This window comes from Hemitrygon akajei, chromosome 10 (assembly GCF_048418815.1).
Source record: "Hemitrygon akajei chromosome 10, sHemAka1.3, whole genome shotgun sequence".
Classification (NCBI taxonomy): Eukaryota; Metazoa; Chordata; class Chondrichthyes; order Myliobatiformes; family Dasyatidae; genus Hemitrygon; species Hemitrygon akajei.
In genome coordinates this window covers 164,833,508-164,845,936 of record NC_133133.1, presented here as the reverse complement: position 1 = coordinate 164,845,936, position 12,429 = coordinate 164,833,508, and the positions used below count along the sequence as shown (strand labels likewise).

The following is a 12,429-nucleotide window of genomic DNA, read 5'->3' as shown; positions in this document are numbered from 1 at the left end:
ATCCTCCATTTCCTCTACCATCTGTTCCTGTCCTTTAAACACTGGGTAAAATCGCAGCTGATGAGTATTGTTGTGTTTCGAAGGCGCAGAAGAAATGGATATAATCTGGGGCCGGGTGGATCGGAGCAAACTGACTTTTCGTGTTTACGTTTCTAAGTGCGAGGTATAATGTTAGAATGAAGTATTTCGGTTTTATAAATAAGTACGGACATGTGCATTAACTTCAGTTCTAAAGTAACATGGAAAGGATCCAGAGGAGGCTCACCAGAATGATTCCGGGAATGAAAGGATTATATGGAGCGTTTCATGGCCCTGGGCCTGTACTCGCTGAGGTTTAGAAGAATGCTGGGGATGGGGATGGGAATGGAGGGGGGGGGGTGGAATCTCAGTGAAAACCGATAGAACATTGAAAGGCCTAGATCGAGTGGATGTGAATAGGATGCTCCCTGGAGTGGGGGAGTCTAGGAATAGGGGCACAGTCTCAAGACAGAAGGCCGTCCCTTTAGAACAGATAAGGAGAAATCTCTTTACCCAGAGGGTGGTGAATCTGTGGAATTAATTTTTATGGACGGATGTAGAGGCCATGTCATTGGGTGTATTTAAAGCAGAGGTGACACATTCTTGACTAGTAAGGGCGTCAAAGGTTACGGGGACAAGACAGGAGAATGGGGTTGAAAGGGATAGTAAATCAGCCATGACGGAATTCCGGAGCAGAATCGATAGGCCGAATGGCCTATTTCTGCTCCCGTGACTTATATAGCCTTACAGAAGCCGCATTAAACTATGATGAAACGCACGTCCCGCGAATTCGAATTAATTCTGTAAGCGTTCAGGTCTGTATTGCTGAATGATACTTCGTTAAGATGTAACTATGGGACTGAAATTCAGGGAGGCCACACGTCGACCCCCAGCAAGAAGCTGTGCACTCGACAAATGTTTATTTCACAGTCCGAAGGCAAGCTCATGAAGCCCAATTGTTCTGCAAACCGATGTTTGGCAGGAAAACCGGAAACTCTCCTGGGAATCGGCAGCTTCTGAAGGGGACAGGGTGGGGGAGAAGAATAAGGTTTCGGGGCGGGGATCTTTCATGAGAAAATTTGGGATCGTTTGCTGCTCTAAAGTGTAATGCTAGCCAGCTCGAAAATCATTTGTGTTTTCCCTTCAAAATACAAGCATGCCTCAACTTCAAAGATATCCTGGCGTGGCTTCGCAGCGCGTTCAAATAAACCAAAAGTACAAATAATTGGATTTATAAAAAATCTTTCGCGATTTTATTTAATTCTTAAATACAATTATTTTAACAGCGACTAATGAATATACCATTATTTACAAATATACAGTTCCTGTTTATAGCAGAGTTTTATTTCATTGAACTTTATATCCACATGATGGGCTATAATTTGCTTTGGAATTGATTGAGGATCTAAAGAACATGGTAGACTGGCTGGCTGGGAGTGGTAGGCTGCGAGGAATCGCTGACATGTGGGGATGTGGTCCTTCCGTCCGGTCCTGAAAGGAGACAACGCTCGGGGGACGGTGAAATCCGCTCCACTATGTTGGACAGATAGTCCAAGCTGGAAACAGCAAGACCTCGGCTGCTGGAACAAACTAGAGGAAAATAAAAGCGTAGAAAACAATGTAAACCGTCCTCAAGTTAGTATCGGAATAAATACTTGCATTTCTCTGTCATTTAAAAAATATTGTGGAGGAAGGCAAGTTAATCGGTCTCAAGACTTTTCACTGACCTGAACTGGCGCGACAGAACCCGTTACCCTATATGATACTCTCCTGTAAACAATGCATCATTTCCATCGGATGCATGATCTTTGTTCCAAATCTTTTCGATGATAGCGCACCCCATGAAAGACACAATTTCTAATATTTGTTTATTCTGATAAATGGTCAACCGCAAATATTTCATCAATTTATTTAAAAATGCTCCACTAAATCCTTCGGAGTTTCGTACTACAAAGATAATAATACTACAACAGAACTTTTAACAACACACACAAAATGCTAGAGGAACTCAGAAGGTCAGGCAGCATTTATCGAGGGAAATGAACAGTCTCGGGCCGAGACCCTTCATCGTGCCCCTTGAAAAAAAATTGTGTATACATAACCTTTAATTCTCTTCATTGATGAATTTCATCTGGGGAATACATTTTGTCCACATTTTGTGGTTTTTATTTCCTTTAATGTGTTAATCGTGGTCTACCTTTAGCGCCCCGGTTCAAAGTCAAAAATTTAACGAGTTCAAGAACCATTACAAAGTTGCGCATATAATTCAAATGGATGCTCGAATACAGTACTTAAAGTAAGAATATCTCTGTGAAGGGCTGAAGGAAGACTCCACCTGCGCTTAGCCAACAGTAAAAGTTCCATAAATGTATTTCGAAGAGGGGTAGGAGAGTTTTTCTGGTCCCCTGATCAATACAGATTCTTGGACTAATTCTACTCGACAGTTCACCTTGTCATTGTCATATCAACAGTGGGAGGTTGAGTATGCGTAAATTAATGTTCTCTGTTTAGGACAGAAGCAACTTGAAATGCATTTTATGCACTATAATGTTTTGGGGGAATATTTTGGATATTTGAAATACGTCAGAATTGCAAAATCACCGTATTTCTTCGATGTTTTATGAAATACCTACTGTATGTAACGTCAACCAACCTTCATCTAATCAGTATTTCTAGAACCTGCCTTAATTGCTGCCCTGTGTCAATATTTATTGTTAGCGTTAAAGCGAGTAAATTATATTTAGCGTTAATAAATCATTTCTAAAGGACTTCCAATGTAACGTGGCCGAAATTTTAGTCGCACCCGAAAAACCGTTTTGTTCTGACGGAACAACTTCCTCAACTTCACCTCAAATTCAGAATTCAAGAATTCATGGCGCTGGTTTCCTTTTGTTCTCACTAATTCACTGATCGCCGAGAATGGTTCTAGAGTAGTTTAAAGTACTTTAAAAAAGTGGTGACGGTAGATGGAGGGGGGAGTTCATTCAAGATGACACTGCCCTACCGCGTAAGAAGCCATTTGTAATTAGTCTGGTTAACTGTCTTTGGCAGGCGTTCTGATTTGCCGTTTCTCACAAGCTGTGAACTTCGGTGTACAGCAATTTAGTCTCGGCATCTTTCAAGACAGATTTACGAAGAGGTGCAAGCTGAGTTCATGGGAACAAGGACGTACCATTCTGTAATTCCGAACAGTAAATGCGGTCAGAGATGATGCTCCTTCTAGACCAAACGGGACTGTTACATACCATCTGCAAAATAAAAGGAACACACACAAGGAAATCAAAGTAAAGCAAACTGCAAGTTTAATTTAAGACTTCAAAAAGTTCGATGTTAAAAGCGCACTTTAAACGCCAAGTGTTTTGATTGCTCTTGGATGGAAGCAACCCCATCTGTTAATTAGACATAGTGAGTTCCTTCATCACACCATGGCTTTCTCACGGAACATTACATACTGTATGTCAATATCCCTGCACAGAAATGTGCATTGTGTTATCCATGGAAAATGGATTGCATGTCTATGCAGTAAACTTTAATTGCGCTGGTTCAGATTTTTTCCTATATTAAATTCACCTTGAAGTCTTGGCTTCGACTGTGAAAGCTTAGTGCAGTAAAGAGGCTTCACTGGTTGTTGCCTAAGATAACACTGCTGTTGCTGGCTCCTGTGGATAGCAATAGGTGCAGAGGTGGGAATGTCATTATCCCTGCCTCCAAAGAGATCAATGTGTGTGGCAGCAACTGTTAGTGAGGAGGCAAGAAGAAACACTCGGTCACACTTAATGGGACCCAGACATCATATGCTTCAAGCACTGAACATCAGCGAACATTACACCTAATTTCCAACGTGCTAATGAAGATGTGTAGCTATTGTTCCTCTCTCTCTCTCTGACACACTCATTCTCTCCATGATCTCTCTCTCTCTCTCTCTCTCTCTCACACACACACACACACACACACACACACACACACACACACACACACACACACACACACACACACACACACACACACACACACACACACACACACACACACACACACACACACACACACACACACACACACACAATCTTTCTCCTTCCCAAACTAGTTAAGGAAATATTTCGTTGGAAAGAATCTCCGACAGCTGTGAACGCAAAGTTTGACGATTCTCGCAGCTGTCCTCGATTTTCAACACTCGGCCTTTGGATAGAGTCAAGACAAGGCTCGGGGAGTGTTGTAGTTAAAACACGGAATCGGATCAGTGATTTTCGGGAGTGGTTTACAGCGAAAATATATTGACTTTATTCGTGAAAGCTACGGAATACCAGAATGGTCATAAGTGAACTGAAATACTGGAAATATTGCGTCAGAATAAACAGCGATGTCGTTAATTGCTTAAAGCTTGATTAATTCTTTTTTTTTGAAAAACATAAACAGACTTGACTTTTCGAAAGACTGCATCGTTTAGTTACAGGTATTTTGATAATGTATCCTTAAGTTTGTTAAATAATGCAATTGTTTACGATCGAAAACTGTTCAATTACATCAATCCTCTTGATGTTAATCCGTGGACGTTGTTCCATCGAGAACAGTTTTATAACTACCCCGACCTATTATTGATTCAATTCCACTGGGGAATGTAATGTATCAGGTGGGATGGTACTCAGTAGTCTAAGTACCATATTACATCTGGTAATCTTATGAATCAAATTGGGAAGTATTTCCTTTCACGCACGAGTATGTATTCCCCACTGTCTGTAATCCACTAATTTCTATTCCACTCAATGGAACGGAAAATGCAATCAGCTGTAAACTTCAGTCTTTGTTAGAAGAACAGATGAAACAGCTTTTGCATACAAGCATGTAATCGATATTTACAAACTCATGAATAACAGATTTTCTTCCAAGGCATGAAAAAGAAAGTTTTATGAGCAAATGTTTGGACTGATTACCAGAAGTTTTCGTTTTGCTTTATTGTACAAAGAACGCAGGAACCCAAAATACGCCTGTTAAACGACGGAATGAATGATTGCGTCTCATATACGAAGGAATGCGTTTCTACGGCAAATAAAGTGGATCATGGAAATAAACCTTTATGACGCACGATGCAATTCGGCCCATCCTGCATATACTGATAAGCACACAGCTTTCATATTGAGATCTCACATTGCTACTAATTGCATTTTCCTGATAATATAGTACAGTGTGTCTGTGTGAGAGGGAGAGTGTGAGTGTGTGTGAGAGAGCGAGGAGAATGGAAGAGGGGTTGCGGGATCGAATATACCGATTCTGTAAATTGGTGCTCACCATTCCGTCTGAACAATTTGATGTGGGGCTTCCCGGCTCCGAATTGCCATTGCCCGGGAGGTTATAATAGTTCGCCACCTGTTCTCTGAGAAGCTCCTGTAGGCTCTCGATGTAGCTGATGGCGTTCCTCAGGATCTCCACTTTGGGCAGCCGCTGATTCGGATTGGCGCTTGTGCATCTCTTCAGAGTCTCGAAAGCCTGGTTCACTTTCTTAAGTCTTCTCCTCTCTCTCATGGTAGCTGCCTTTCTCCTGTCGGTGTTGGAGCTTTTGCGTTTGCAAGCTTTGCAAGCCCACATCAGGCAGTGGCCCGCCTGGTGGTGGCCATTTGGTGCTTTGATATGCTCCTCTTCAGTTCCACGGGACTTCAGCTTGTGGTCCCCAAACACTACCGCGCCGTGCTCAGAATCATCAGCAAAGTCCGCCTCCTCGGGCGATGACAGACAAGAATTATCGGAGAACAGATCGGAAGGAGAAAAGTGGCAGTCGACCATGATATCCATTTGTAATAATAGCGAAACAAAGGCTTCGGTGAAACTCAAGACCTGCACAGACTCGTTTCCGTGTAACTACACTAGCCGGGGAGTTCAAAGACAAACATCGGTTCGAATCACAGTAAAGTGCCTTCGGCTCAACACTCAAGAGCTCTTTATATACACACGATGAGGTCCGTCACACCGGCGAACGCTCCGACTTTCCCAAATGTCATTAACCCCAGATCCGTCCCATGGGTATCTCATTAACCTCTGCTGAGTCGGCAAGGTCTCCTCCCACAATTCAAACGGAACACTGTGCGAGGAAAAAGGGAGTTCCAGAGAACCATTCCAATCAGAGGAGAGCTTCCAACTGCTGGGAAATAATAATATGCAGAAAGCGGAAAATTAGAGCGTTCCCTTGTTGTTTTTTGAAAATGCAAATCATCTCTGTCCACTTCCCAGAATATCTTTGCGAGGTTCTGTTAATGCCAATACTGCTTATTTGGGTCCTCTGCTAAAGTGCGCGACCTCAGTTACAAAGTAATTTGTTACGTGAATTACTTGATGTTTTATTCACGTTGGCTTCTTGCATATTAGTTAATATGTTTTCAAATAAAAAAATAACGGGAAGGGATCTGAATTAGTGAAACTAATGTACAATGCGTGGCGTGTTTAGTACGAAATGACAATTCGTAATCAATGGAAGGACAGAATAATGAGTGGATAGAGTGGAGAAAATCGTTTTTAAGCAATGTTACTAGTGGATATAATTCCTTGTTTTCATTTCCCCTTTGTCAGACTATTTTAAATTCACTGGAAAGAGAACCCTTCGAAACTGTGTGTCTATATTTAAAGCAAAGAATTTCGCGAGTTAATTTCAAATGTTGAGAAGGCCACGTTACGCGCAGCGCCTTTCTATATCAGAATGTGCTCCCCCCAGCCGTGTAGCTGTCTTTTAAGACTGTGGGTCAAATGAAACTTGTCGAAAGCCCTGACATGATGCTTCTCAGGCTGCAGATTGTAAAAGGGCAGCTCTACTGCTCCTTCGGGTTTGCTAATTTTATGGGTGAAACGAATTCGCACCGTTACAGATGCGTCCCAGCTGTAACTTCGCCAGATCTTTTAAAGGTGCAAGAGTCCTCTGCAAAAATGTGTCGGGGAAAATTCACGCACACAGGCGACATTTCTTACCCAAAAGTTTGTATGTATGGGTCAGACAACCTCTTAAGTGGTCATTAAATCGGTAATGGAGCGTATGGGTGAGTGTTTGTTAGATTAGTAGCAGGTGGAGGGACATTGAAAGCCACTCGTCCCTAAAGGAATAGATGTCCATTTGCGTGTAATATTTTGTTTGTATAATCTAGAGGGATTTACTGATTTGGGTTATATTCCCCTATTTAATTTTAAACAATTCGTTGTAAAAAAAAAACTTGTTCTCGACACCGCAGTTTTGAAGAAAGGAATTTGTAACTCAAAGGGAATCAATGAACAAAGTACAAATAAATAAATTGATCGCAGAAAAGAGAAAAAAAATAACTTTGAACCGTAATGAAAGTTGTCTACTAAAACTGATGTTTTTCTGACGAAGACTAGTTTACTAATTCATGAAATGAGTTTACGCACTGAATCCCTAAACCATACTTTAAATCCATTGGGACACGTTGCCTTCGTTTTTACTGCGGCAGTTTGGTATGCTTTCCGAAAGTGCTTATCAAAACAACCGCCAAAAGAAGTAAGCAACCGCTAAAGAACCGCAAAGGTGAAGACGGAAGGTGTAAGGCGAAAAAGACATTGGAAACTGAGGTGTTAAAACTCCAGCCATGACAGCAAACATATTTCTTTGCTTTTATAGCGCAGCATCAAACTTTCCCGAGCCCTAACCGATTCATTATTATAATTGGCAAGCCACACTTGCCAACTGGCATATTTTATAATCGCGTTTTATTATATATATATTTTGTGCCTAAGAAGAGCCACGTTTCTAAAACGGATACTTTCTTCACTTTTTAAATATGATTTAACCATCTGTGACAATCTTTTGCATCGTAAAATAGCTTCTGCACAGAATTTATAGAACTTCGAATGTCACGTAGTGTGCCCAGTCCGTGCCTACATCAGCACTCAAATGCATTCTTCTCACTGTCCGTAACTATGTTAACACGAGCTTGCTATCGCAATATTAGTTCCAACCTGCGTGGGGAACATACAGCAAAGTTGTCTTACATCTGTCAAAACATTCGAATGCTTGTCTTTGCGACCTTCTTTTCTCATGTTTTATCGGCGTACGCACTTGCCTGACACTTTCTGTTCGGTGTGGACGATACCAGTAGAAACACAGCTGAAGAAGACATTGAGCTTTGCTGTTCTAATCGTCTTCCAAGAGAGATCAAAGTGAGTTAATTTTCTATGACCCTCGTAAGAGTTAAGCTTGGCTGTATTTCTCATTTGAAGTGCGAGCAAGGACGAGCAGCTGGCCTATGTGCAAGTAACACATTTAGTTACAAGACTACTGAATAGTTCGCAGGAGGTGGTGTATGTGTTTTTAAGTACTGCCAAACCAATAAAGAAGCGCATTGCACCTAAACCAGGCAATGAATATATATATAATCCACCTGTTTTATCAATATACAAGTAGACTTGCAAACGCCCTATCTTCACTTTGGCGGTACCCGTAATCGGATCCGATGTGCAATCTCTGAGCGTTACCCGAATTGTGTAGTGGACACTGTCGGTCTGGCCGGAGAAACCCTGGATCTTGCAAAGTGCATCAGCCAATTAAGTTGAATCCAATTCAAATCGACTTTGCTAGATTAAACATTACTGCTCATTGATAAGATGTGAAATAGAACTTCTGTTTGCCACATGCCACGAATAAGAGCCCTTGTCGGGGCAGGAGTGTCCCTCCTGCAGTGGACTCAAACAAGCCACCTTCTGAAAATCTGGCACTCGGGTTTAGTGCACGCAATGGCGTCGATTCAATCCATAGATACGCCGATATAATGCAGCAAACGCAAACCAAATATTTGACCAATAAGTGCCTGCCCCCAACAGTTGAAAATACCGTTGAAAAACTTACTCAAAATCCGTGAGTTATTATACTTTGTGTTATTTTACTACTGAATTACTCTTTTTGAATCCTTAAGGCTTCAGGTTTGAGATATATTGCCTTTGGTTATTTAAAATGAAATAATCACAACTAAGCCGTGTTTTAGAAGACAAATAAACCTCATTTATTGAGTTAAACATTAAAGGTTAGACCTTGAAAACGAAACCTTCACTATTTCCTTAAACACTATGTACATATCTGATAAGATCTCCAATTCACTTTCATTAATTCTTGAGCTGGCAGTTCTCCAACCAAATCCCTCTGGAAATAGCATTGATTAAATCCCAACCTTTGATCCCGAAATCGTTCTTGGGAATCTCAGTATACCTGAGATAAATTTCTTTTCATATAAAGTAGACTTCTAATTGTCATAATTATTTTTGGACGCAAACAATACTATTGCCCTCACATTAAAGGGTGGCCTAAAAGATATGCGACGTAAAGTTATTGTATATAGAACTAATCAGTGATTGTATCCATTAGTTTTGAGCAATATGTCAGTTACCCAATAATACTGCATTCGAGATTGACTTCAGTCAGGTGATACTATTTTATATGTTATTATTTTAAGGCGAAGTAAGAAGCAAAACAGCCATTATTAGCGTAAGCATAATAAAAAAAAATCATCTTGAGTTCCTTACTAAAGGTAAACAGCATCATTGTGACAGGTAAATGAGCGACTATGAACATCGAACAAAAACATCAACTGCCAGCCCAAATCTCAAGATCGGGATTCAATTGAGTTGTCTTCGGGCAAACACAATCCTCTCCAACGCACGCAAAATGCTGGAGGAATTCAGCAGGCGAGGCAGCATCTGTGGAAAAGCGTAAACAGTCGACGTTTCGGGCCAAGACCCTTCATCAGTCCCCGTCACGGCCCGAAACGGAAATTTTTACTCTTCTACATAAATGCTGCCGGCCCTGCTGAGTGTCTCCTGTATTTTGTGTTTGATGCCTTGGATTTCCAGCATCTGCAGACTTCCTTGCGTTTGTGAATCTAAACCCTCTTATTTTTAAATGGACATGTTAGCCCCCAAATTCTAAAAGTGGGAATATTTTATGATAAATCTCTCCTGGCCCGCCGTTACCAATACAGTATACGGTAATAAATACAAAATTAACAATTGCCTTGGGTATGCTTATTGCTTTTCAGAATGTAACTGTATAACCTTTCACTTTTCTCCTAAGCATCCCAAAGCGCTTTCAACTAATCACGTACGTTTGAAGCATATGGAAGATATTCTATAAAGGTGCTGCATAAACAATCAGTTTAGGAAGAGTTGATAATAATTTATTGCAGTCAGCTAAACCAAAATAAATGTGCATTCTCAAACAACGGCATCTGAAGTTGCCAGATATTGTTCACTAAATTAGTGGGAACAGATTTAAATGATTTCCGAAAACATCCTCTTTCTTACACTGTAGTTTTTTCACCTCTTTTGAAAGGGTGGATAACAGTTAAGACATTGTCACTATAGGTATACAAAGAGAGATCTCTAAACAAATACTGTAGTTAAAAACTGAAGTAGCGATGATAGTTACGCCCATATCGTGAGCTTTTGAAAACTTTTTCTCTAATACACAATAAGGCAAGCCCCATGTCGAAGGAAGTGTAACTATCGCGAACGGGGTTTATAAAGAAAGTGAGTAATACACACGAAATGCAGTAGGAACTCAGCAGGTCAAGCAGCATCTGTGCGGGGGAATAAACGGTAGCCCAAAAGTTCGACTGTCCATTCGTGACCACTTGCTGAGTCCCTCCAGCATTGTGTATGTGTGTTGCTCAAGATTTCCAGCATCTGCAGAATCTCTTGTAAACAAAGTGAAGAGCTCTGACTGCGCTGCTGCCAGTTTAACACAGCATTTAAGTCCCAATCGGAAGCATGACTAGGAGATAAGTGTGCGTTACAATGATATTTATATCCATTCCGAAATAAGTTTTATAAAACTAGGGCGAATCTTCTATTACCGATTGCATTGCTCTTATTCCATGCGCGAGTCAGTAACTTTAATTAATTTCTGACACACTGGATAGTGTTTCTAAAACGAATTAATCTCGAGAGAGAGAGGGGAAAAAGAATCTAACAGTACCGCAGGAAACTATTCGCCACACCACGCTTTCTGATGGGGACAATCAGTCACAGTCAGCAAGTTTTGCCATTGCGTGGAAAAGTTTCTATTTCAAACATTTATCCAAAAAATCCCCCTTTAATGCTCCCTATTAAATCTGTCTTCTTCCAGTCGATTCAATTCAGATCATAACAATTGGCCAGCTAATGTACCTCAGCTCTCTTCCGATGCCGAACTTGACCTTGTGGTTACTGGCATTCTGCCAACATCGGTAAATTAATTAATCGAAAACTTCAGAATCATGAACACACGAATTAAATCTTCATCTATTCTTCTCTCTGGAGATTTCAGTTCCAACATCCAGTGATGTTTATGTAATCAAGGGATATCATCTATAGTGCAGGTCTAATAGATTTCATCTCCTCCCCTTGACACGACTTCTAATGTGCGTTGTCCACAATAGGCCACCAGACTCCAACCCCAATTATAAATCAGTTTCTAAAGGATTACAATAATTTGGCTAAACTTCTTTTCACGGTGTTTTCAACACCGAAGCCAGGAATTTTTAAGCAATCTTATCCCCCCAGCTCCAACTTCTCCGTGCCAGTCTGTTTGCTGGTAAAATCTCAGGTGACAATGATGAGGTGTGGTACATGGGATGGTTGAGGAATTGATTGCGAAATTCAGGACGATGAAGTCGGGATAACATAAACCAGCCCTCATTGAGGGTTCCACGGTGGAAAGGGTGAGCTTCTTTAAATTCCTGGGGGTCGTCATCTCAGAGGATCTGTCCTGGCTGGAGTCAGAAGGAAGTTTAGGAGTTCGCGGTGATTTGCTATGTCACCAACGACGCTTGAAGTTTTTAGAGAGGTGGAGGCGGAGTGCATTCTTACTGGTTGCATCATGCCAGGTATGGAGCTTCCAAAGCTCCAAGATGTTGACGAGAGCTGTAGACTCAGCCAGCTCCCTCAAGGGCACAACCCTCCCCCCCCCCTAGCGGGGACATCTCCTTAAGAAGGTCCTCAACACACAGGACATGCTCGCTCTTCATTACCACCACCAGGGAGAAGGTACAGTAGTCTGAAGACACAGATTCAATAAACCAGAAACAGCTTCGCCACCCACCCATCCCCATCAAATTTCTGAATGAATACTGCCTCATTATTGTTCTTTTCCGCACTATATTTATTTAGTAGTATTTTTATGTCTTTGCTACCGCAAAACAACAAATTTCGTATTATTTAAAGCATTGATAATAAACCTGATAATGAATTAGCACGTTCTCCCCGTGACCGCGTGGGTTTCCTCCAAATGCTCTGGTTTCCCACCACAGTCCAAAGATGCACCGGTTGGTAGGTTAGTTGGTCATTGTAAATTGTCCCGTGATTAGGCTAGGGTTAAATTGGGAGATTGCCGGGCGGTGATTCCGAGTGGCATCTCAATAAACGAATTAAGTAAATAAATCTGCGTTGTTT

At 41.3% G+C, this 12,429-nt stretch overlaps 1 protein-coding gene across 1 annotated transcript; it reads right to left on the bottom strand.

Annotated features, from left to right (window-relative positions):
* Window positions 1-1,243: 1,243 nt before the first annotated feature.
* Window positions 1,244-6,205, bottom strand: myf5 (myogenic factor 5). The gene is made up of 3 exons (XM_073059609.1): window positions 5,305-6,205; window positions 3,191-3,266; window positions 1,244-1,608 (listed from the first exon to the last, which is right to left on the bottom strand). The coding sequence occupies exons 1-3, from the start codon at window positions 5,803-5,805 to the stop codon at window positions 1,424-1,426; spliced, it is 762 nt and encodes a 253-aa protein (XP_072915710.1). The 5' UTR covers window positions 5,806-6,205; the 3' UTR covers window positions 1,244-1,423.
* Window positions 6,206-12,429: the final 6,224 nt, after the last annotated feature.